The sequence below is a fragment of the Manis pentadactyla genome, chromosome 7, assembly GCF_030020395.1.
Source record: "Manis pentadactyla isolate mManPen7 chromosome 7, mManPen7.hap1, whole genome shotgun sequence".
Lineage (NCBI taxonomy): Eukaryota > Metazoa > Chordata > Mammalia > Pholidota > Manidae > Manis > Manis pentadactyla.
Window position 1 is genome coordinate 147,663,694 of NC_080025.1, and position 26,338 is coordinate 147,690,031.

General features: G+C 46.4%; 1 protein-coding gene across 1 annotated transcript in view; it reads right to left on the reverse strand.

The window, feature by feature from the left end:
* LOC130684355 (proline-rich protein 2-like) overlaps positions 1-26,338 on the reverse strand; it is a 313,671-nt gene that overhangs the window by 214,991 nt on the left and 72,342 nt on the right. Inside the window, exon 4 of the mRNA XM_057504990.1 lies at positions 438-533. Coding sequence (XP_057360973.1) covers positions 438-533 — 96 coding nt within the window. The remainder of the gene's footprint in view (positions 1-437; positions 534-26,338) is intronic.

Consider the following 26,338-nt stretch of genomic DNA (forward strand, 5'->3'; position numbering starts at 1 on the left):
ATTTAGCCACCAGGTTGTTCATCTCCACATTAATATTAATAGAAAAAAATGAAAAACAATTTTGATGTTCAACAATAGGTAATTGTTTAGCTAAATTATGGCTTAGTCATGAGGTGAAATAAATACTATTTGGACATTAAAAATTATGTCTGAATGGTTAAATAATGAATGCTCTTAATTTCCTTCTTAGAACTTCTGAATCTTCTGAAAATTTTCCAGACATGTTTATAACCAAAAGAAACAACTAAACTCTACAATGCTGTACAAAATACGTATTAACATAGAAAGATGCTAATCATATATTCAGCAAAGTTTACAGAACCGCTTTCATAGTTTACGTGTTACGTAAGGATATATATGAATATATACATATACATGTTACAGTTCCAGGACGAGTTAGAGACAAAAGCCCGGAAGGTCATTTAGATATGCCAGACCTCTGACTCTTGCTCGACACCCAGGTCCCAGCTTCCTCAAGGCCTCGGGTTCGAGATCGGCGAGGACATCTGGCTTGTGTACAACATTCTTCCCGGCTGCATGACAACAGAAATGACATTTTATCTTACTTCCTGGACTGCAGGTCCATGAGGGAAAGGACAGCATAAGTTCTGTTTGCAGCCATGTCCCTGTTTAGCATACAACAGGGACTCAATAAATGCTGTTTGGATAAAAATGAATGACGTGCCTGTTAATCCTTTGCTAGTCAGACCAGTGAGACTATATAGCAAAGGTGAAGTTTCACACAATACCCTGCTCACAAATGCTAACAGCTTTGGACTTTATGATTTAGTCAAGAAAGTCCTTTAGCAGGCACTGAGTGCTTACATGGCTGGCTCAGTTTCATCTGGTTACATCTAGTCAACAAAAATCACTCATGACCCATGGGTATGCACGACTGGCCCTACTTACCGTAGGCTGTCTGCACGAAAAGGCAGAAATTCTTCCCCTACTTTGGAATAACCTCCTCTCCACTATCAGGGCTTGAAATTCCCACCATTAGTCATTCATTAAAATTTAACACATTAAAGATCTATATTAAAATTCAAATATATTTTAATAGAGTGTGTTAGCATATTACACAATAATCAACCTTCAACACTTAGCACTAATGGGTTCTCTTTCACATACAGGCTGTACCAAATGGGACCAAAATCATCAACACTGAGAAAAAGATCAAAGTCGGGAAGTAAAGATCAGCAGTTTGTGTAAGGATGGTCACTATGTATCTCTCTACCCACACAGACGGGTGGATGGATGGGTGGGTGGATGGATGGATGGATGGATGGATGGATGGATGGATGGATGGATGATGGGAGGATGGATGGGTGGATGGCAGATAGATAGCCTTCCTGGCAATCATGCCACAGTTGAGTTACATCATCCTTTTTTGAAGTAAGTATAGCAGTTCATTTGAAGATAAGAGTTTTCCCTGGAACTGAGCAATCCAATTGTGCACAACACCATCAACATCTAAAATGCAAATGTAAGCAGTCTGTGGCTGTTTCTTTCCTGGCCTTATGGCCACAGTATAGAAGCATAATTAGGCACATGCACTTCTCTAAGGGTCCAGTTAATACGGCTCAGAGCACATAGCCTTATCTGTCTTTGAAAATGGAGGTAACAATGGGAATGGTGTGAGCGGCCAGCACTGCCCTCACACAAACTTTATACATCTTTTCAGTCAGGCCTTCCATCGGAACTGCAGGGAGGGCTACTGAAATGGAGAGATTTTTAGCCATGTAGATAGCAAAGATGAGAAGTAGGACATCAGGCAAATTCAGGATCTGGGCCTGCTTAAGTGGTTTCCTGAAACCATAAAGTTCTATGCCAAACAGACCAGGTCTAGTTTGTCTTGGTGTTACCAAATTCCCACCTAGTCCACTGTAGAACCTTAATGTCTTTCTTGTGTTATATGTACCAATAGGTTACATATAAAATGAACCATTGAATCACTACATTTGTTTATGTTAATAAAAGTATTTTATATCACCCATCTAAGTGCAAAAGTAAAATCACCAAATACGATTAGTTGAGTTTGGGCAAAATTCCAATTTAGATGATATTCTTTGCCCTAATTTGTTAAATCAAGGGCTTCTGAATACCACCCCAGAACATGAATGTAGGGTCCTGATTATCAGCATATGGGAAGAGCACCCAATTTGTCTTTTTAAATGTACAAATATTAAAGGACAAGTTAAATATAAGAGGTGCTTGGTCTCAATATTGGTTTACGCCATTTAATATGGGGACTTGATAAATTAGAGAATCACGTTTACCCTCCTGCTTCTCATGATGGCATTAGGATAAAACATCTAAAAAACCATTTAAAAGCTTAAATCAATATTAAGATCATTCAAATTGTCCAATTAACAATTTCTGTCTATTGAGTCAAAGGTTGATGGTGGATACATAAATTCTATGAAATGTCTTGGAAGATTCTTGACAGTCTTTCGCTATTATTTAAAGCAATCAGTGTTTTACTATTAGAACCAGGAATTAGAAAGAAACAGTGATGTGGGAGAGGGAACTCCCCCAAGACAAGCTTTAGAGGACAGATAAGCCAGGTGGCCGGCACAATCTGGGACCCTGTGCCACTTGCAAGAGACACATGTCCTCTTACCCCAGGGGTTCTCAGCTACAGTGGGACTTGGGTGAAACACTTTTGCTCTCCACGCTCCACCATTTCCAAAGGGAGCACCAGTCTCCCAGATTTTCTTCCCCTATTGAGGCTGGAAGTACGTGATAAGGCAGAAGTCTCAAAACAGGCTTCATAATCTCTTCACATGTCCAGCCCGGGTGACCAGCTTTAACTCCCGGAGTTGGTTATCAACTATTTTTCTTGGTCCTGTTTTAACAGCTTTACCAAATTTAACCAACTGGCTGGGAAGATCTGACTCTGGCCAAGGTTAATCAGAGTACCTCATTTTCAGGCTATCATGTATTTTCATCTGTAGAATTATTTCCAAAAAAAAAAAAACCACTCTGTTTTATTAAGTGCGCTAAACAGCTGTAAATTCACATCACAATGAAGCAGGGCGCCTTCCTAGCAATGGTAATGGGCTATATTTTAAAATAGCAACTTTCAGGGTGTGACGTTTCCATCAATCACACAAACACACACTTGAGAGTTTACTCATCACGTACCAATCACACAGTCACCTCCAAGAAAAGGGGGACTTGTTCTAAGCCTTTAGAAATTAGAAAACCTTCAATGTTGCTCTGGTATAGAATCTGCGCCTGAGATGGCATAAAATATTTTCTCTCCAAAAGCAAACTTTCCATTTTCTCATAATTGTACTTCCACCACATATTTAGACAAATATTGATGACAGTCCTAGCAATACTTATTAGACTTACAAGGCTAACTAGTCCTAGTGGGAATGTCATCAGGAGAGTCACAGGCTATCCACGTCTACACCCACTTCCTTCCTGGAAAGCCACCCAACCCCTGTCTCTCAACACCCCTCCCCCGTGACCCTCACCTTGTGATCAGCCCCCATCACCCAGTGGCTCCGATCCCAAGAGCCAGGGCCATCCTTCATTCCTTTCTTTCTCCCCACACTACGAGACACAGCGGCCTTACCCTGCCCACCCACTGCCCCATGCACCCAAAGTGCTCTACCTAACCTGGGCACAGCTCAGTCCTCTGTGCCACTCGGATCTGAACGCATGGCTGGCTCTGCCGTGAGGTCTCCTCTGACCCTCCAGTCTGATCAGCCCTGACTCTGCACCCGCAGCACGTCATCTGTTCCCTTCACAACACTGCTCAGTGTCTTCAACTGCTGATTTGCTGCTCATTTCTTATTACCCGTCGCCCCCACCAGGACATGAGGGCCATTAGAGCCGGGGCCTGTCCTGCTCGCCTGGAATTCCCACCACCCAGAGCAATGACTGGCATGCAGTGGGTATGTGTAAGCTTTTGCTGAGTGGATGCATGAGTGTAGACAGTTGTATGTAAGGACGTCTGACACTGATAAGATGTATGGTGTGGTTTAGATATTAAGTATCCGATGGCCTGAATAACATGATTCCCACCTAAGACAGAATTTTATAAAAAGAATCTAGAAGTGTGGAACAGAGAAGAAACGATGGCAGAACACGCCTCTTCGCAGCCTCGAGCAGGAGGGGTGCGTTGCTTCGGCCACATTCCCACTTGCTAGCACTCAGTCGCATGGCTCCAACCTGATCAAGGGAAACTTGGGAATACGCTCTTCCTGGGAGCCCAAAATAGAGACCAGTGGCAGACATACAGCAAGTCCTCAGTCCCAGAGACACTCAGGAGAAAATATTCTCCTTTAGAGGAAGCAAAGAGGCTGAGGTAATAGACATTCTCATAAGAACTTGGAGGCACGAGAATATTGGGTTGCAAATTTCATATGTACTATTAAAATGGAATTTGGGGGGGACATTTTTAATATTCCCTAGAGTGCTACAGTAGGGGCAATGCCCACCACAGAATGTCTTGCACCATGAATCTGTTCTCTTCACACAGTTTGCACACAGAGGCTATTCCCACGGACACTCCTCTAGGGATTTTCGTGAGCATTTCAGTCACCACCACACCTTTTCTGTGGCAGCCTGAACTCTAAGCAAATGACTGCCTCATGTTTGATCTGCAGCAGAATCCATTCTGCCCCCAACACTACACTGTCTACGTGTGCACACAGTCTGAAATCTGGTCCAAGAGAAGAACAGGGATGTGGGCCTTGTATCATTGCACATCCTATGTGAGAGTGACCTCTTCGGGGGGAACTAATCAAACAGGTACATACAGCAAGTCTGTCCTGGAGGTTGTCACAGCCCACAAACAAGTCATACTCCCCTGTCTGTCTGTCTGAAGACGTTCTTCAGCCCTGGAGTGCACTTAACCCACCCACCCTGGGCAGGCCAGAAATGCGAGGGAGTGAAGGCACTCCAAGACATCACCCAGCTGGGGAGAGGAGTGGTGCATGAGTGGAAACCCCTCCTCAAGGGGACCTCCCTGAAGTGGGTCCCACCCAGCCTGCCCAGAGGGATCAAGCTCCGGCTGCCAGCAGCAGACACCTATTCAGAAACCCCCGTCAGCAGGGCCAGCCTCTTCGTGAGTTCGCCATCTGTGCCCCGTGGTTGGAGGGGTCCCTGTGCCTGGCTTAATGCTCTGCTGTGACTGTTTTGAAGTTTTAAATCTCTTTTGAACAAGGGATTCCGCATTTTTGTCTTGCACTGGACCCTGCAAACTGTGGAGCTTGCCCAGCCTAGCGGCCTCCTCTCTCGTGAGGCTCACCAGGGCCTCAAATAGTCCCTCTACACCCAAATCCATGTCCCAGGGGTTACGCTTAAGGAAACTACAGCTAGAACCGCAGCAAACCCCCCTTGCCTGGCCTGCATTCCGCCTCCTCTGTCTGCCTCCCCCAGATTCCCTCCATCTTGGAAATGGCACAACATATCGCACCAGTGTGAAGCTCTGTGACCCAGTGTTGTTCCTCCCCTCGTTCAAAGTCCAGCTTCAGAGAAGAGAGGTTTGCACAGTGTAAGCTCTGGGAATACAGCAGAATGGCCTTCTTGACATGCTGAGAAACTTCCCCCCTCAAGGCCTTTGCACTTACTGCCTTTCTGGAATGTTCTTCCACACATTACAACTGTACAACACAGAGAAACACACACATATGCTCACACTGCTTCTTCCTAAACTAGTCTGGGATGCTCGCATGAGGATTCTTTGCTTTCCCAGTGATTTGCCAGATTTCCTCTGAACCTCAAATCCCCAAATATACAGGAAGTGCTTTTAGCTCATTTCAATCATATTAATTCACTTTCAAAGCACACCTCTAAAGTAAAGTAAACTGTATGTTTAATAGAACTGACAGTGAACTCAAAATTACAGTGAACTTAAAAATGCTTACTCTGTGTCACTGTGCTGCCTCAGGAAGTTAAAACTTCCCCCTGGATCCCACTTAACTGCACGATCTCAGAGGACAAAGCCTTTATCTTGTGAACATTCTATAGTAAGAAAAGTTCTATCAGATATCCAGTATTGGGCTATTTCTTGGGACAGTGTTCAGTTACTAATTTAAGTCTGATGAGACCACATAAAATCTTAGCAAAAAGGCAACTGAGAAAGAAATACTGAGATTGCTGAATTTTTTCTGTTCCTTGGAAAATGTTCCATATCAACTACATATCCATTAAATTACTATTAATATTAATGCTTTAATCCTTGAGTCCATTAATTTGAACATGTATTTCTTGAGCACTTGTTATGGGCTCCTCATTGAGCTGAACATTATGAAAGTACAGGATGCTTTTAAGACATAGTCTCACGGGTAAGATTCCTCAAGGGAGGAACAACCTAAGACAGGCACAGTCGCTGGGGGGTCATCAGGTGAGAAATTGGGGATCAACAGAGGTGAGGCTTAGAACCTCACCCCCCCTGTTCTGAGAGAAATCTTCTGCATATGTGGATGTTTTATTGCCCTTGTCTAGCTTGGATTAACACATAGTCTACAGGCACACACCTGATCATCTACATTTGCTCTCTTACAACACTAAACTATGTTTTCTACCTTTATGTTGTATCTACCTACCACTTCAGCATCTTATTAAAAATAATAAAGAGAGAAATGTGGTATCCACATATAAATCAAGTATAAAAATCAAATGTGTATTCATATTTGAACTGACTGTTTATAGTTCATAATGCATGAGCAAAACCAAAAGTTTCTGTGATGACTGCCCTTGTACTGTTCACCATGTAACTTATTCACTATGTAAGAATTTGTTCTCCATGTAAGAACTTGTTCGTTATGCTTCAGAAGATTGGAGACTGACGAAAATTAGGCTTGGGGTGGATTAATGAGTGTGCATTGAGCATTGACTCCCCTATACAGAATTTTATTGTTGTTAACAACCATTTGATCAATAAAAATGAGAGATGCCCTAACAACAACAACCAAGAAAAAGTACACACTTCCAATTGTAAAATAAATAAGCAACCGGGATGTAATGTATAGCATAAGGAATATACTCAAAATATTGTAACAACTTGGTATGGTGATAGCTGGTACTTAGAATTATCATGTATATAAATGTTGAATCACTGTGTTGTACACCTGAAACTAATGTAATGTAATACTGTGTGTCAACTACCCTTCAATAAAAAATAATTATCTAAAAAAAAAAAAAAAAAAAAAAAAAAAAAAAAAAAAAAAGACATAGTCTCAGCCCTCAAGTAGTTTATAAATCTGGTTGGGAAAGCAATTTTTTATACTTGAAAATTTTGGCTAAGTTGAACATATATTTATAGAGACAATATATACTGTAGGAGGTCAACAGATGTTCCTTGGACACATCAAGCACACTCTTACTTTGAGGTCTTTGCACTTACTGTTCCTTCTAGAACATTCCTCCCCTCAGATACCCACAAGGTCTGCTCACTCACTTATTCAGGTCTCTGCTCAAATGCCCTGCATCAAGTGGGGATTCTCTGACCACATTAAAGTATCATCTTTGAACCCACTGTTCCCTTTCTTCTTGCCCTACATTAATTTCTTCACAGCACTTGTCAATCCTAAACTGTATTGATTCTCTTTATATTATTATTTTCTGTCTTCCCCTCCCAGTAAAATGCAAGCTCTGTGAGAACAGGAGTTTGGTCTGCTCTGTTCACTAACTCCATCCCCAGCATCGAGAAGAGGTCCATCTGTGCCTGGATTATAACAGGTATTTCACAAATATTTCCTAAATCCATGTTAAGGAACAAGTCATATAATACAGTTCATCTCACAGTATGACGTCACAAGACATCTGCCAGGAAGGGTCACAACCACCACAGGAAATTAAAAGCTTCCTAAAAGTTAACCCCTTTCCCATTGTAAATCATGCCATCAAACATTACTGCAGGTTGCTGATGACACATATATTCCAAATAAATGCTGAATCTGTATGTACACACACATAGGTGTATTTATTTATGACCAGTAGATAAAAGACAACCCTAATTAAACATACTATAAACTCTGCACACTAATACCGAGGCTGGCTTTATTTTTAAGAGGCTCACACCTTGAGCCAAAAATATTCCCTTTATATCTCAAAATAAATTTGAGACAAATAAATTCCATTTATATCTGAGCCATATTTTCTAAAGATAGACTCCTTTTCATCATGGATTATAAAAAAGAAAGACAAAATCAGTGGCCCACTATCTAATTGGCCTATTGTTAATAAGTTGCTATACGGTCATAAAGTGTTCCTGTTGTATAACAATTTTTTAATTTGTTTGTTTTCTCATTTGTTGCCCTGACTTATGGCCAGCTAGCCAACTTCCACGGGCCTCGTCCAGCCCTTCTCAGAGCTCCTTTGAATCCATCATCTGCCCTGCACCGTGTCGCTGCTAGTCACCATGTCTTGTGCCGCATGATGCTAATATGCGAGCCTTCTCTGCACACCCGGAGCTCAAGTTGCCCTGCGTGGAGTCTGTTTCCAAGAGTATTAAGTGCCAAGCACAAGGTCTAGGCACAGGTGTTGGCTCACAGGTGTTGTGGCCTCAAGGCCTGGAGCAGTGCACAGGGGCCATGTTCTACAGACTGAGAATCAAAAGCAACTGAGCAGTCAGCTCCATCTCACTGGACACCAGCCGCCAGAGGGGCCGAGGCACTTGGCGCGTCCTCTGACCGCAGAGCAAGGGTCTCCTCACAGCACAAGGAGAATCATCAGCAAAATACCAAGTGAAAACTCTCGTCACTCTGATGACACATTAAAATAACTCTGCTACACTATGAAGACTTCATGCCAAACAAAGAAGTGTTCAGAAACCATTCTCTGCATGGGGATGGAGGAGAGGTGGCAACCACCCCTTTGGGGGACCTGCAGAGCCAGTGCAGGGGCAGCCCCCAAGAACACTGCCGGGCAGAAGGCCCTCCTTCCCCTGCACTGTCTCCCTGCAGCCCACCTGCGAGCAGAGCAGGCTGTGTGGTCAGTGAGCATGGCGCTCTCCCCCTGGGGAGCAGGCAAGCATCAGTGACCAATGTGACTGTCGTCGCAGAAGGGAAACCCTGAGACAGCAGAGAGCCATGAGGGCCACGTTTCTGTCCACGGCTTTGCTGGAGACCGTCTGATTTCCTCGGGACACTGCCACGGTATGACCGGGACTTCCCTATTCCGAGTTTACCATGATCCATTTTATTTCATACAACTCTGCAAAGCTTTCAAATAGGAGAGGGAAATTCAGCATGAAACTCTGTACGTAATGTAAAAATCCCTGCCCCAGTCCTCACCCCAGCCCCTCGATACAAAGCAAGCTTTATTAACACAAGGCAAGTGCTCAATTTAAAGAGGAGCGTGGGCATTAAAGCAGATTGTTTTATGTCTCTGACATGAATACTCCGGGTGGATGAACTATCAAGCCCCAGGTTTAAGTGTGATTAATGCCTAGTCCTTGGAAAGCATCCAAACTTATTAAATCTGATGGAGTAAAACAGCATAACTTTCTCATATTATTTCCAAGAGATACGATTAGACTGAACTGTGTGGTGAATGAAACTAGAAATGAGCCTGGTGCGGGGGAGTGGGAACTGTTCTATTTACAAAGAATTAAGCGGAGGGAGCCGAGCGTTTGGGGCAAGTACAGGCAGAGTTCCACCACCTTGGCCCAAGGAGACAGCAAAGGCTGCAAACAAAGTCAGCACAACCTTCCTGGGTAGTTCATGCTTTTCCGCACACCCCAGCGCACGGCGCCCTGTCAGAATAAAAGGGAAAAGAAAGCATTTGATAAATGTCCTCTCCTCCCACCCGGAAATGAATATATCATCGCAGTGAACGTCCGCGTTGTTTTGCATCCTGACACGGCACGGAAGCAGTGCAGATACACCGAACAGCCTCCTCTAAGCGAGCCCCTCCATGCAGAACACAGGAGCTGCACCACGTGATGTTCGGTCTGTTTACAACCCAGGCAAGCTTGTCTGAAACCGAGTGCGCAGACCGGAGAGCTTCGGTATTGGGTACGTTTTGCCTTTTCTATCAGTGCTGGGAAGACAAGCACCTAGCAATACACATACTGAAGTGCATTCAGCTCTGCTTTGAGCAAAATGAAATTCCAAAGGAAAAAACAAACAGAAGGAAAGGACAGACCGCAGTAAAGGAACCCCCCGCAAAGAGCAGGCAAGACTCGCCGGGCATGTCCCACGCGCCCCGAGGACGCGGAGGAGCCAGGCCGGGCGGGCCACGCGGGCAGAGCGCCGAGGGCGCGGCGGAGCTGTGGGGAGGGACGGCGGCCGCCGACCGGCACAGACTCTGCTGTGACTTTAAACACCAGCTGCCTAGACCGTGGACACGTGGACTGAGCGTTATTATTTCAGAAACAGAAACATACGTACAAAAGTATCTGTGGTATCAAAGCCCATCCCAGTCAGTTACAAATCTCACGGCAAATCGGAGACACGGACAGAAGACGATGCGCTCCCCCCACCACCTCATAGCTGATAAAAGAAAAACAAATACAAAAAAAAAAATCTGCCGAACAACAAAGCTTCAATTTATTATACATGCTCATCAATTTAACCCCCACCCCACCCCCAAAAAAACCCTTAAAAGCCTGAGGGTGACCCAGCCCCTTTAATACCCAGGCCCCAAGCACCCACAGATCAGGGCCCAAGCCCCAGCCTGCTCTGTCTGCGAAGATGAAAGCCGGGCGGGACGGCGGAGGGCTTTTTTTTGAGTCATCACCTGCAATTAGGCAAAGGAGAACGAGAGCGGGAGGGGCAAGCGGCATGCGCCTTAACAGGGCACCCCCGGAGCGGGTGGGGGCTCGCTGGGGGCTGCTGGGGTGTCTGCGGACACCCTCCCTGGGGGACGAGCCCTCCCTGGGCCGCCTTGCGCGGGGGACGGCCCGGCGGGACGCTGCGGACAGCGCGGCCCACGGAAACGTGCCCCGCGCCCAAGCCACGCGCATCTGCAGAGCTGACCCCGCACCCGAGTATCCGGCCGTTGCAGGCCACGGTTAACAGTACCGTGCTGTGTGTGCGGGAGCTGCTGAGAATAATCTTAAAAATTTTCATCCCAAGAGTAATATTTTTAACTCTGAGAGGCTACAGTTGTTGACTAGACTTGCTGTGGCAATCATTTCACATATACATATATCGAACCCAAAAACATCCACCAAACAAGTGAGCAAATAGAAATACCGGTTTCACTTTCCCCTCCACCAACATTGCAATAGCCACAGTGAGGCCTTTTCAAAGGGAGAGGCGTGTTTACCCAGACGTCCGGCCCTGGCCCACTCCCAACACAGCATCCCCCCGGGAGGGGAGCTGTGTTCACGCCCAGGGGCGTGGGGACTTCGCTACAAGGCCACCGCGCTGTTGTCACCTGCCACCTCCCTTCTGGAGAGCAGCGCTGCTCCCAGGTGTTTGCGGTTCACCTTCATGGCCACCTGTCTCCTGCTGACAATCGCAGGCCCCGCCCCCCAACCAAAACTTCCTGTCACCCCTCAGAGACGGGGGCACACTCGAGGTCAGAGTGGGCACGGCTCGCTGACCCTGTGCGCGTGCACGGGGGACGGCGCACCGGGGCACCCACAGGCCCACCGGCCTTTACGGAGCTCGCTCCCGGAGGCCCACCCCACTTCAGGCCTCACGGCCACGTGCTGCCAACAGGACATCCCAACTAAACTCTCAAGTAAACTTTGATTTCAAAAGAAACCCCGATTGCATCAAAATGAACAAGCAAGTGAGGAGCTGATGGGCCGACTCCTCACGTGATGCGGAGCTCCAAAGATCATGGTTTTCTTTCAAAGGCCATTTGGGAAGAAGATGGAAAGGACCTATCCCCTGCTGCACCAGAACTGTTTGGAAGCTTCTGGAATTCCAGGTGCAGGCTGACGGCTTTCATTTTTGTGGATCGATCGCAGGAATCAATGTGAGCTTGCTTTCTGCCACTTGGCAGCTAACGGTGATGATAATGCACTAGGCCAGCAGAGAGAACGGCTGCTTTTTGGCCTCTGGAAAGTATCTTCTCCAAGGTAATCATTTTTTTTCTAATCTCACAATCAAAGAAGAGAGCAGAGTGGTGAGGCTACTGGGTCAGCCGCGGCCTCGTGCCGGCCCCACGTGTCAGAGTCAGAACTTCTACACCTTTTCTGCATCTCGCGTGGAACCTGTCCGTTTGGTATTCCTGGCCCCTGTTTCATGCTGGGCGCCTGCCTCAGGTTCTCTGCTGGCCCGCACACCCCTCCGCCTGCCCAGCCTCCCTGAGTCACATCGAGTGCGCTGTGCTGAACAGCACCTGCTCGTGCGGTTGGATCCGTGCCTGTAAGTCCAGCCCTGCCCCAAGCTTTCCAAGCTCAGTGACCAAACCACCCAAAGGAACTGTGTTTCCCAGAACCTTGTTATTCTGTCAAAGAAACAAAACCACAAACAGCAACATGTCAGACAAAATGCACTTTTTCCTTAAAACAAGCAAAGTCAGCCACTAAAACCAGAACAACACAGCCTTTATTCTGTTCTCTGCCTCCAGCCAAATGCCACCTTACCAGCCATGGGTTGTCCATCTCAGCAAACAATGGCACATCATGCCTACATTCTTAACTGTAGTGTGAAAATGTGAAAAGGAATGTTAATGGGAAACAGGTTCACTGACCTGGGGTTCCCAGGTAAATCTGAAGGAGTGTGTCCCGGGTGTGCCAGCCCGGCCTTCTGCAGAGAGGACACACCAGCCTTGCCCCTGACAAAAGGGGCTCACTGAGGCATCAGCTCACACCAGGAAGGAAGGAGAAGGCATCGGGTGACGGACACCATTTGCTCTGCTGAGCACGTGGGTCACCTGCCAGTAACAAGTAAGCTGCACACGAATGGAACTCAGCAAAACCCCCACAAGAGCCTGGGGACCGATGCAGGCCACTTTGGAAAGCGGGAGCAGAGGCAGGCTCCAGGCGCATGGGAGGTGGGCCGGGACCCATCCTTTAGGCCCTTGCCACCCACGTTTAGGAAACATGGGCATCCTGCAGGTTTTCCATGTGGATGGCCCTTCACCAGGATTTGGGCAAGTGGGACGGTCAGGGCCACCTCACTTCTGCGCCCTGGGCCAGCTCAGTGACTTCCAGGTAACTGATTTCTCTTGCCCGCTATCGTCCAAGGCAAATCCAACACCAACAAAAGCCACGTCTGTTTTTCAAAACTCAACCACAGTGCTGGGTGCCGCCCAACGTCCCCCTGCTCACAGTGCCATGTGCCTTTCTGAAGAAATAATTTCTTGCTACAGGTACATTTATAAATGCAGCTTCCAACCCCAGGGAGAACTAGGCTCCAGTCCTTTAACCACCAACCTGTCACTGCAGCTGGGGGTGTGGGGGGCACAGAGGGGAACAGAGAGCCAGGCCAGGCACTCCATTTGGCCTCAGCTGCCCATCTTCAGGACATGGGACTTAGCAACCTATGGATCGTAAGAGGGGCTTGTGCCACGAGCCCTCTCTCTTCAGTAGTTCTCACCCGGGCCCACATCAGAACCCAGAACCCCACACTCCGAGCCCAGCCACAGGGAGCAGTATGCCGGCTCAGGGACTATGGGAGCTGAGGTCCACAGACCACCTCGCCATGACTTGCTTCTGTGAGCACACGGTCACCTTAGCCTGCTGCCTCCCACGTAGGGGGGTATTAAGATTAACATGCATGGGGGGGTAGGAGAAAAGGGAGGGCTGTACAACACAGAGAAGGCAAGTAGTGATTCTACAACATTTTGCTACGCTGATGGACAGTGACTGTAAAGGGGTTTATAGGGGGCACCTGGTATAGGGGAGAGCCTAGTAAACATAATATTCGTCATGTAAGTGTAGATTAGTGATAGAAAAAAAAAAAGGGCAGTTCCTGTGTGGTAACCTCCAACGAGTTCTACACAAGGGTATAAAGGGCATATAAAAGTGTAGGCAAAGGGTCTGTTTGTGTTTATACAGAGGATCAAAGCCTAATTGGGCTACCCCGAAAATGAACTAAGATACGATATGAAAGAGAACTTCCAACATCAGCACTCTCTGGAAGACTCATGCCAGAAGATGATCATCAAAAAACCCCAACAAAGATCCACGCACTGCTACAGCTGTAGATGCACTCATCCCACCAGTTCCTGGACTTGCCATGGGAATGAGGAAGGAGATATCTAAGCTGGCCTGTGCATACAGTAAAACAACAAAATTGGACTGGATCTATACTGTTGGAACTCAACCAAGAATTTGGAGAAGTGCAAATTGTAGCGCTCCAAACTCTTACAACTACAGACTATTTACTGTTAAAAGAACATATGGCATGTGAACAGTCCCCAGAAATGGGTTGTTTTAATTTGTCTGATTTCTCTCAGACTGTTCAAGTTCAGTTGGACAATATCCACCATATCATAGATAAGTTTTCACAAATGCCTAAGGTGCCTTAATGGTTTTCTTGGTTTCACTGGAGATGGCTGGTAATTACAGATATGCTTTGGTTATGTAACTATACTCCTATTATGTTAATGTGTGTGTGCAATTTAAGTAGTAGCTTAAAACCTGTACATGCTGAAGTTACTCTACAAGAAGATATATCAAAGAAATAATCAATCTTCCCATGTTTTCTTCCGCCTGCTACTTCTATAGCTTTTCTTCTTCCTTCCTAATTACAACCCTTAAATAGAATTCGTGCCTCATATCAAATTTACCGAGTATCATAATTCTTCCAAGTGGTAAAGACACCTCAAGACAAATGCTGGGCATAGAAGCCACAGGGCATAAATATGCAAAGAAGTAAAAAGCTAACTTTTTCAAACAATAAGGCTTCTCTCTCACTTACCAACTTCACATCTCCCTGTATGGCCCCGGAAGATGACTGGTTAGCCAGAGACGGGTAAGATTCCTCAAGGGAGGAACAACCTAAGACAGGCACAGTCGCAGGGGGGCCATCAGGTGAGAAATTGGGGATCAACAGAGGTGAGGCTTAGAACCTCACCCCCCCGTTCTGAGAGAAATCTTCTGCATCCGTGGATGTTTATTGCCCTGGTCTAGCTTGGATTAACACATAGTCTACAGGCACACACCTGATCATCTACATGTGCTCTCTTACAACACTAAACTATGTTTTCTACCTTTATCTTGTATCTACCTACCACTTCAGCATTTTATTAAAAATAATAATAATAAAGAGAGAAATGTGGTATCCACATATAAATCAAGTATAAAAACCAAATGAGTATTCATATTTGAACTGACTGTTTAGAGTTCATAATGCATGAGCAAAACCGAAAGTTTCTGTGATGGCTGCCCTTGTACTGTTCACCATGTAACTTATTCATTATGTAAGAATTTGTTCTACATGTAAAAACTTGTTTGTTATGCCTCAGAAGATTGGAGACTGACAAAAATTAGGCTTGGGGTGGATTAATGATTGTGCATTGAGCATTGACTCCCCTATACAGAATTTTATTGTCATTAACAACCATTTGATCAATAAATATGAGAGATGCCCTCACAAAAAAAAAAAAAAAAAAAAAGGACAGACTTCCAATGGTAAAATAAATTAGTAACCGGGATGTAATGTATAGCATAAGGAATATAGTCAAGATATTGTAACAGCCTGGTAGGGTGATAGCTGGAACCTAGAATTATGTATATAAATGTTCTACCACTGTGTTGTACACTTGAAACTCATGTAATGTAATACTGTGTGTCAACTACCCTTCAATAAAAAATAATTATTTAAGAAGAAAAAAAAAAAAAAAAAAAAGGGGGGGGCGCTCATGGGGAGTGGGAGCCTCGACGTGCCGTTTATACATTCTGCAGGGGCACCAGCCTCCTCAGCCAAGAAGCAAGCGTGCGCCCTGGGGCGGTGTCCAGAAGATGTGCCTCTGTTGCCCAGGTCTGAACCAGGACAGAAGCTACTGTGCCTCAATTTAACGTCCAGATGAGATGAGCAGGTCTCGGGACTGCTTTTCCACACACGGCCTCATCTTCCTTTGTCCTTGACCTCCCCACTGAACCTTCCTCACTGCCTACACCCCTGCACAGGTATCTCTCATCTTAAAATCACATGCTAGGTGACCCATTCCCCTTCACAGCTATGGTTTTTGCTCTCTTGCATTCACCTTTTTAATTTCTAACAACAGAGATGGAGCTGTGAGTTCCAACCACCTGTCCTACAAGCTGAAGCAGTGACACAGGACGCCCGCCTGTTCTTTCCAGCCCACTCTCCCATCCAGCCCTCTGCATGTGTCTCTAGCACCAGGGCACTGCCAACAGCCCAGGGTGGGCAACGACCCAGGGGCTGCCTGGAGAAAACCCAGCAGCAGCAGGTGAGAGCAGTGAGCCTGTGGCCTTCCCGCCTGAGGGCATTCCCGTCCCTCTTCCTCCCCAGATCAGGGGGGAAGGTGTGCAGCCTGAGGTCAGGAGAGGGGGGCCTGGTTCAGGGCGGGTGAGAAAGCGGCTAGAGAAGCAAGAGGGGTCTAGTGGGAGCAACCACACCAGAGGACCGCTGAGGTAAGCTCAGCGCCACTGTGCAGGCGGGAGGGCCATGAGCATCACTAGCCCGACACCGGTGATGCTGCACGCCTTTGAAGGTTCTCCTCAACCCGCACGCAGCCCAAGAGGCAGAGAGCGGAATCCTTACTGCCCTGAAGGTCACGGTGTAACCCCCACTCCAATCAGGGGTGACCGCTGACCTGTGCGGCACAGGAGGACCTCGAGGGAGTCAGGCCGAAGAACAGCACCGAGTGCAGATGCTCCCGGCTGTGCGCTGCATGGGACACACTTTGCGCTTTAAGCCAGGTAGTTTAACTGCTTAGATTCTCAGAGGAACAAACCAGAATCACGGTCACTTCAAACATTACCTAAAATGTCCAGTTTTCAAATATGAATTGCAACATATGCAAAAAAAAACCCAGAAAAGTACGAACCATATGCGGGGGAGGAGTGGGGGAAATAATCAATGAAAAGTGACTCCCTCCAAGTGAACCAAAAGTTGAATTTACCAAAGAATTTTTTAAAGCTATTATAAGTATGTTCAAAAACTCAAAAGACAATGGGTTAAAAGACCTAAAGGAAAATGTGCTAAGAATGAATTCACAGAGAAGGAACAGAACAAAATGGGAGACTGTAAACTACAACCAAACAGACATGTTAGAGCTGAAAAGTACAATAACTGAATTTAAAATTTCCCATGATGGACTCAACAGCAGATATGATGCAGCAGAAAATATTCAATGACCTTGAAGAAAGAGCAATAGAAAGTATTCAACCCAGAGAACAAAGGAAAAGTGAAAAATAATGAACAGAGCCTCGGAGCCTGCGGAATAACCGTGAGGCACCCGGAGACTGGCAGTGACGAGACAAAGGGAGGAAAATTCCCTTGAGATATTGTATAGAAACTTCCCAAATTTGGTGAAAAATATTAACTTAGAGATCCAAGAATTTCACCAAAACCAAGTAGGATAAACAGCAGGAGAACCATGCCTAGACACATCATAGTGAGAGTGCTGAAAGGCAGAGGAGAAGAAAGGCCCATCACATACAGAGGAACAAAGACACACTGAAGGCTGCCTCCTCACCACAGACAATGGAGGCCAGAAGACACTGGAATGACATATCCACTGTGCAAAATGGATACAACTCTCAGCCAGGAACTCTGTACACAGTTAAATGATCTTTCAGAAATGGAAGTGAAATGAAGGTATTTCTAGATGCACAAAAATGATAGAATGTGTTGTCAGAACTACACTGCAAGGAATGATAGAACAAGTTCTCTGGGATGAAAGAAAATAACCAAATAGTGACTCAAATCCACAGGCAAAAATAAAACATGCCAGAAATAGCATGTGTGTGTGTGTGTGTGTGTGTGTGTGTGTAAAATTTCTGTTTAAAGTAAAAACTATAATGTGTTGATAGATTTTAACATATAGAATATGTATGTGTGCATGTGTACATATGTGTGCGTATGTGTGTATTTAATTCTATATGCTATACCAATGCAAAGTACCTAGTATTTTTACCAGAAGAAAGTTATTGTTAATTTGAAGTATATTGTAATATGTTTAAAATACCTATGTAACTTCTAAAGCAACCACAAAATAATTTTTAAAAGAAAATAGGTAAAGGCATCAAAGGAGGTATTAAGGCACTCTACTTAAATATGTAACACAAGGGAAGGAAAAACAGGAGAGCGAAACGGCAGACATGAATCCAACCATATCAATAATCACATTAAACATAAATTCAATCGCTCCAGTAAAAAGGAAGAAATTGTCAGACTGAATCTAAAAGCAAAATCTAACTACAGGCTGTCTACATGAGGCACACTTTAAATTCAAAGATACAAAGATGGTAAAAGTGAATAAACATGCGAACTTTACTCAGGAGCGAGCCGGAGGGGCTGCATGTATCAGACAAATCATTGTCAAGCTATGGAGTATTACTCAAGACAAAGAGGTACATTTCATAACGATGCGGGGCTCAATATAGCAGACATGTGTAATGTAGACAAAGATGCACCTAGCAATAGAGCTCCAAAAGACATGAAGCAAAAATGGACAGAATTGAAAAAAACAGAACAGAGCTGGATATTTTAGTAGTCTTCTCTCCATAATTCATAGATCAAGTAGACAGAAAACCAGTGAGGATATAGAAGATTTAAACAATACTATCAAACGTTTGATGTCTATAAAACAGTTTACCCAAAAATGGCAAAATACACATTGTTTTCAAACACACCTGGAACATTCACCAGGATGGACCATATGCTGGGCCACAGAGCCATGAATTTAAAAAGACAACATAAAGAGCACGTTCTCTGGCCACTATTGAATTAGATTTTAAGTTAATAACAGAAAAAATATTCTGGTAAATCTCCAAATACCTGGCAAGTACACAAAATACTTACAAATAATCAATAGGCCAAGAGAGAAATCATAAGGAAAATACAGCTTGAATACAGTGAAAATGAAAACACAATATATCAAAATTTGTGAGATGCAGCTATATAGGACTTCGAGGAAAATTCATTACTAAAAGCTTATGTTAGAAAAGAAGAAAGTCTACAATCAGTGACAAAATTCCAATGGAAAATGGTCAGGTGATACATAAAAATCAGTGAAACCAAGAAATGGTTCTTTGAAAAGATCAATAAAATTCATAAACCTTTAGCTAACCTTACAAAATAATACACATACATTATAGGTGGGTGTAGAAAATGGGGAAAAAATGACAATTTCTTATTAAAATAAACATACACTTACTGACAGATCCATCAACACCATTTCTAGGCATCTACTCAAGAAAAATGAAGACATGCATCCACACTAAAACTTCCATGCAACTGCTCATAACCACAGTATTCATGACACCCAAAAACTGGAAAGGACCCAAATGCCCATCAACTGTTAAACAGATAAACAACATGTAGCATAACCATTCAATGAAACATGACTCAGCAATAAAAGTGAATAAACTACTAATACACACAACAAAATGGATAAATCTTAAAAACACCATGCTCCTAAAAGAAGCCAGACACAAAAGACCACACAGTATATGATTCTGATTGCATGAAATCTCAGGAAAGGCGAAACTGGCTGCCAGAGGCTAGGGTAGGGGAAGGAACTAACCTCCAAGGGCCTGGGATCTGAAGGGCAGGGAGGGTACTCGACAGCTTCCCCCGCGGTAGCTGCATGACTCTGCGCTCACCAAACTCAATGAACAGTCTGCTTAAGTGCACGACTTGCAGTCATGATGCGGCAATAAGGCCACACTGTGTGTGCGTGCGTGAACCCCCACACTGCTGCCTCAGCACAGTCCGCCTACGCCGCGGCCAAGGCCCTCCACTCTCTGGCCCTCTCTGATCTCTGCAGCCTGCTTACTCGCTGGTGATCGTTACAGCTTATTTTATTTTCAACCCCAGGTTATTTGCCCCTCCTGGATCCAGTTCCTTAAAATCCTGTCCCACATCTCTAGACATTCGAATCCTACTTATCTATCAAGACCCAACCCATTCTTCCTCCTGCATGTTCATTTCTGACCCTTGCCCTCCTTCCCATCTGCTCTGACCTTCTCAGGCCGGAAGCATATTCCCCTCCCGAACTGCCTACAGTGTCTCCCTGCTCCACGTCCCTCCCTTACACCACCCAGTATGGCTATTTGTGTCACCCTCGTGTATCCCCCGACCCGAGGGGTCGCTCTACGAATTATTGTTGCCTCCCAGGTAACACATCACCGGCGCTGGGCCTTGGTAAGTAGTCGCTGAACACACGTCCATTTTGTCCTCTGCTTACCCCCCTGAAGCTCCTGCAAGCTGAGTGTGACGGCGCTCGTGATTCCAGCAGTTCACGCCTGCGCTCTGTACCCTTCACCTTGGCCGTCATGACCCGACGGCCACTTCCATTCCTGAGACACCTCTGGCCGTCAGCTCTCAGAATTCCTTGCCTCGGTCTCGGCCCTTTCCCCTCCCAGCCCAGAGCTGTGGACATTCCACGCTCAGCCCTTAGCTTGTCTCCCCATAAAGCTTTGATCGAAGAACTTACCCACTCCCAGTTTCACAAACACCTCCCTGAGGAGGGCTTTCAAATCTCGGTAGAGTCCTTGAACTGTCACCCGTCTCCCAGCCTGTATCTCCACCCACTTCCTACCTCAGGCCTGATGCACCAGGCTCAGAACCAACTCTGCGCGGCACCTTCCCACCCGGCCAGCCCCTCACCTGCCTTCACTGTTCTGCAGGCAGGACCACCACTCCTTTCGACACCGGATTGCATAAGCTTACACTTACTGTGTATTTATCTTACCCCAATTATGTGGCTGCAAAGATATGTGGGGTCCATCTTAATCATTTTTTCATATCTCCACATAATTAAGACAGTACTTTACACACATAAGCAGTCACCAACTTCTTTAAATTAAAGGGCCTTACCTTCATCTCTAGAGCCAGTGACTCTGTGATGTGTCCCTTAAAACTGTCTCTTCTATTCATTGCTTCCGTTCCCTCCTGTCCCTGCTGCCACCCCTCTGATGTGTCTCACACTTGAATTACAGCCAGATTATTGCACACAGGCTGCTTTCCTTGTTCAGAGGACTGCCTCCCGTTCAAACCATTAATGCTGACTTCCCACTTCCTATCAATCTTCTGAGCCTGAGGAGCCCTGTTTCCATCCTTCAGGGCGGGCAGGGCTTCCTCCGCGAGTCTCAGGTGTCCCAGCCCTTGCCAGTCTCCTTTGCCGTAAGATGAATCTGCTGCCCGCTTACTATCCAAATCATTCCCATCCTTCAAGGTCCAGATCAATACCTCCCTCCATTAGGAAGCTTTTCTAGCCTCTCCAAGTCCAGAGCATTTATTGTCTCTACTTTTCTCACACATTTTAATATTTCAGATACGAGGATTTTCCATTAGAAACTCCTTAAACTTGAGGGTGGTGCTTTAATTTGTAACCCTTCTAACTCCCGGTTCCAGATGAAATAGGGCCTTCTGCATCAAATTAAAGGGCTACTGCGGTCCCCGAAGACAAGGAGAACAGATATATAAACATAAGTTTGAGAATACACAAGTGTATTTCCCAAATCTCTCCACTTCTCCTCTTTCACGTAAATTTCATTTACGTTGGTGTCCCAGATGTCTTCCCAGAATTAACATTTTTATTTCTATTACATTTATTTTCCTAAGCAGCAGTTCCCAGGGGATGATTTTGTTTATGAAACAATCTACAGGGAAAAGAACTTGCACACATGGTCGCGACAGTAAGGTCTAGAGGCTGAAGGGCGAGCGGGACTCCGGCAAACCACCTGTGTGGTAGAGGAAGCCTGTGATCAAGGCCGGTGCCCCCCACAGACCCGCTGCGAACAGTGTGAAGAGTGGGCGGGAGCACGTGGGGCGCAGACAGGAGCCCCTCGCAGGGCACCAGCAGCACCAGGAGTCACATCGGACGAGGCGGCCGAAGCTCTGCACGCAGCAGCGGCAGGCGGGCTACAGCTGGGCGCACTCCTGCCCACGGCGCGGGCATCTGCCAGGCAGCCTGGTGGCCGGTCGCAGACCCCGGGGGTCCACTGCCCAGGGAAACCCCAGCTCCCGTGCCTCCAAGTGGTACAACCTCAGGGGTTATTACTCTGTGCCTCAGTTTCCCTTTAGGAAATGGAGATAATAATAGTATCCATATGTCATAATACATGTGAAAGGCCTAGAATAGCGCCTTGCACACAGCAAGCGCTCAATAAATATCACTACTGCTAATATTGTCCCTACCAGTCACGCTGACACTGACATGCCATTCCCACCCCGGGCAGACCCGCTCATCCTGCCCCGGTGCTCCCCGAGGTCCCACCTCAGCGCCCCGGGCGCAGCCACAGGCAGCCGGCTGGGTCAGGGGCCCCCGCGGCCTGGCTGAGACGCCAGCTCCCAGACCAGGACCCCACAAAGGAGGTGATGTTAGCAAGTCTTTCTCCTCAGCACAGATCTGCTGCACAAAACAGGAAGTCGTTTAGGGTCAGAGCAACCAAGCTCTGAATCCTTATTTTTGTCTGTTTGTTTGATTTTTGTCATTAACACGTTTTGTTCATAATTCCACTAGGGGTTACTTGAGGGTCGACCATCAATACTGTCATTAACATTACTGAGCAGTCTAAACAGCACAATCCTTTTTTTAGAAAACATTCCTACTTACTTGCTTTTTCTTACAAACGACACCCACCCACAGGACCTTAAAACCAAGATACGAAACTGTCGAAACTGTCGGCTCCATCTTAACGAAATACGGATCTGCGTGAATCAAGACTGTTCTCCCACACAGGGTGGGATGCCGGGTGCTGACGTCCTAACCCTTCTGAACCACGGCTCGCTGTAGGAGGGCTGGCCCAGCGCCGTCTCCCTGTCCAGCACCCTGCCCGGCCCCCACTCAGGCCCCCCAGGCCTCCTCCGGCGTCTGGGCAACGATGAACAGACACACGAAACGTGGTCCATCCACGCGGCGGGACGCTACACAGCCATGAACGGAGACCAAGTCCTGACACGTGCTATGAGCTCGAACACACGGTGTGCTCTGTGAAAGAAGCCGGACACAAAAAGTGTACATTACACGATTCCATTTACCTGAAATGTCCAGGACAGGTAAACCCACAGAGACAGAGAGCAGAGCGGTGTTACGGGGGGCTGGGGAGGTGGGAACAGGAGCAACCCGGCAGATGCGGGGTTTCCTTGTGGGGCAGCTGCATGTTTTGGAACTGGACGGCAGTGGTGGCTGTACACCACTGACTGTTCTAAGTGCCCTGAACTTTAAAATGCCTACGTTCGTGTCATATGAATGCCACCCAATAAAAATACAACCTAGGGAAGTAACATCCCCTTCTCACAGCTGAGGAAAGAAAGACTGAGCGCCGGGCTGAGGTCCAGGTGGGGTCCGGAGGTGCCCCCGAGCACCCACCGCTAGCCTCCCACGCCCGGGGTCTGGAGCAGCAGGGGCAGAGGGGTGCCGACACCCCAAAACTGTGTGTGCGCGACAATCCCACCTGGGCCCACGAAGCATTAGGGTCAGAAGCAGGCTGAGGGCGCCCCGGGATGTTGGCCTCGGAAGGTGAGCTCTGGCGCAAACCGCCCTCATCCTGGGGGAAAGGTGGGCGAGCACCCCCTGTGGGCGCGGACAGCTCTGTGCTTCTGTTCGCATCGGTAGCGGCCACGGGATCGCATCCGAGCGCGGCCGCCAGGAAAGCCGGCTGCTTCTGCAGGTCCCCGGCCTGAGCCTCCACCAGATATGCAAGATTTACTCTTTCCCCTGCACCTCCGCATTTGTGCTTTGAGTTGTTTGAATTTGTTCCATTTTGCTAACACTGTTTCTAATCATATGCCTTTCAGAGGCCGATGAGTTTTCCAGTGTTGCATAGAAGTAATTTTAGCCTCCTAATACTACTGATCCAGTCACGTTTAATTTGATGACCTGTATTCTTGAGGCTTTTTGACCTTATGCTCAAAATCAAAGTCTTCATTATGTTCACCTTTTAAAAAATCATAGCAGTGTTTACACTTTGATTATTGGCCAAATGGTATCACTTAAGAAAAACCATATGGACATAAAGCTACTAAATAGCAAATAAACTATATTGGAGGAAAATACAAATATATGACAGCTAATATCATCCTATCTTTAAACAAACTCATTCTTTTCCATCCTAGTTAAAAAAAAAATGTCAGTCTAATAGCAGAAATATATCAACAGTGTTTATTATCTGCCAAATGATTGGGTTATAAATAAAACTAATTTCGTGCCCTTGTAAAGTATCTTGACACCAGTAAATCATGTTAGGAAGTAGAATCTCATTCTCTGTTCTGTTAATCGTCCCTTCCAGACAGCTTATCAAGGTCCAGGGCAGAGACGCAAATTAAGCCTACTGCGCCCCCCACGGAATCCCTCTTTGGACCTAGACTTGTTAAATCTGTGCCGCTCCAACCCGACTTCCAACACGCTTACCCCTTTCACAGTGCTGACTTCCAAAGACATCAGCCACCATGAAGATTTTTAAAGTAATTTTTTTTTAAATCTCTAGAAATAAAGATGGGAAGGAATCCACTAACAAATCCATTACTTGAGGAAAAGGTTTCAGATAAGAATCCTTTCCATGAGGAATAAATGCTGAAAGGGTCAAGAAACTATAAACTGAGAGAAATTAATAAATATGTATTATGATAAAGAAGATTACATCAAATCTCTTGAGAATTTATTAAACCCTGACAGAGTCTGGGTAATGGTGATTGTTTACTTCTTACAATTATATTTGTAGAAAGTTGGGATTTCCAAGAAATACAGATTACTCCTGTGTGGGCTTTCCCTCTGTCCGAAGCGCCCCCTCAGGAAGCAGGCGGTCATGTTAACAGGCTCGAGTGAATAACCTCCGGTCTTGGAACAGCATGTGGGCCGCGGGAGTGCTCAGTAAGCGTTAGTTATTTGCATATTTCTTTAAAATCTCAAATGCCTTCAAACAGAGGGCCCCATTTGACTACAGATGAGGTTTCTACGTCAGTAAAACACACATCGTCCCGTTAACACATTTCCCAGCATCTCGCCTGCAGGAGTCGCCTTCCAGCCCCACGAGTCACAGACACGCAGTCCTGTCTCCGCCTTCAAGGTGTTCACACCCAGGCCGAAAGGCAGCTGGGTGAAGAGGCAGGTACCAAATTCACGGAGAAAACACAAAGAAGGGCTTTGCCCAGGTGAGGCAGAGGCCCCGAGGGTGGCGATCCGTGAAGGGCCTTTCCAGGACACCGTCCTTAAACACAGAGCAGGCCACACACCCACGAGGTCCCACGACACGATGCTGAGCCTCAGGTTCTGCTCCGCGTCACACGGCGCCTGTGCCGCAGCATTTACACGCCGGGCGCTCCTTCGGGAAGCGTCCAGCCGCAGAGGTGGTCATTTAGAGGCAGAGGCTGGAAGCACCGGTCTGAGAGCATTTCCTGTCAGCAGGAGGGCCAGGCAGGTGGGGACTTTGTAAATGATGCGACCTCAGTGACACACAGGAAAGGTCTTCGGCAAGACCTGCCAACCTCTCCCGGCCTTGCCGCCTCCCCAACAGGACGCAGGCTGTCAAACCATAACTGCAACTCCCCCGAATCCAAACGCCAGTGCCAAAAAGAATGAAGCTGAATTTAAGCGTTTTTATTTCTTCTAATACCAGAAAATTCTTATCACTTTTCACCTTCCTGGTTTCAGTGGAGATAATACTGTGCAATTTCAGGACTTGATTATGTCATTTCATGTCCTTTTCATTAACTAGTTCATTTATATTTGTCTGCTCAGGCTTAATCATAGTCATAAGAATCTTGTAAAGCCCTCAGATAGCGCCTGGCCCCACACTCAGCAGACACTCAAGGCTTAATTAGCTGGACAAATTAGGAGGAAGAGTAGAGAAAAATGAGAAAGATGCAAATACGATGGAAGAAAAGACAGGAGACACGTGCTTCTGCCTCAAAAACAGGAGATGCAGAAAGTCCCCCAAGGAAACACGTGAGCCAAAAACCAGTGTGCCCAGGCAGCACATCAGACGCAGTGAGACCTCGCTGCCACCGCCCACTAACTGGGTGGCCCCCTGTCCACTCCCTCGCACTGTTAGTAGCAAAACCCCTTGAAGCAGAAAGAGCCAGTGGCTTATTTTCTGAAATGAAAAAAAAGGAGGGAAGGGAAGATGCGGCATCCTCAGCAGCCGGCCAAGGAGAGAGAGAAGCACCCGGAGGTGCGACGGATCCCTGCAGCCTCAGTAAACGGGGACAGACCAATCCACCTGAGGATGGTGTTAGCAATGCTACATAGTCCACACTGTTTCCATTCGAAGCAACACCTCCTAACCCCTAGCTTAAGGAGACAGAACCCAGGGTTCCTCTCTGTTGATAGACCA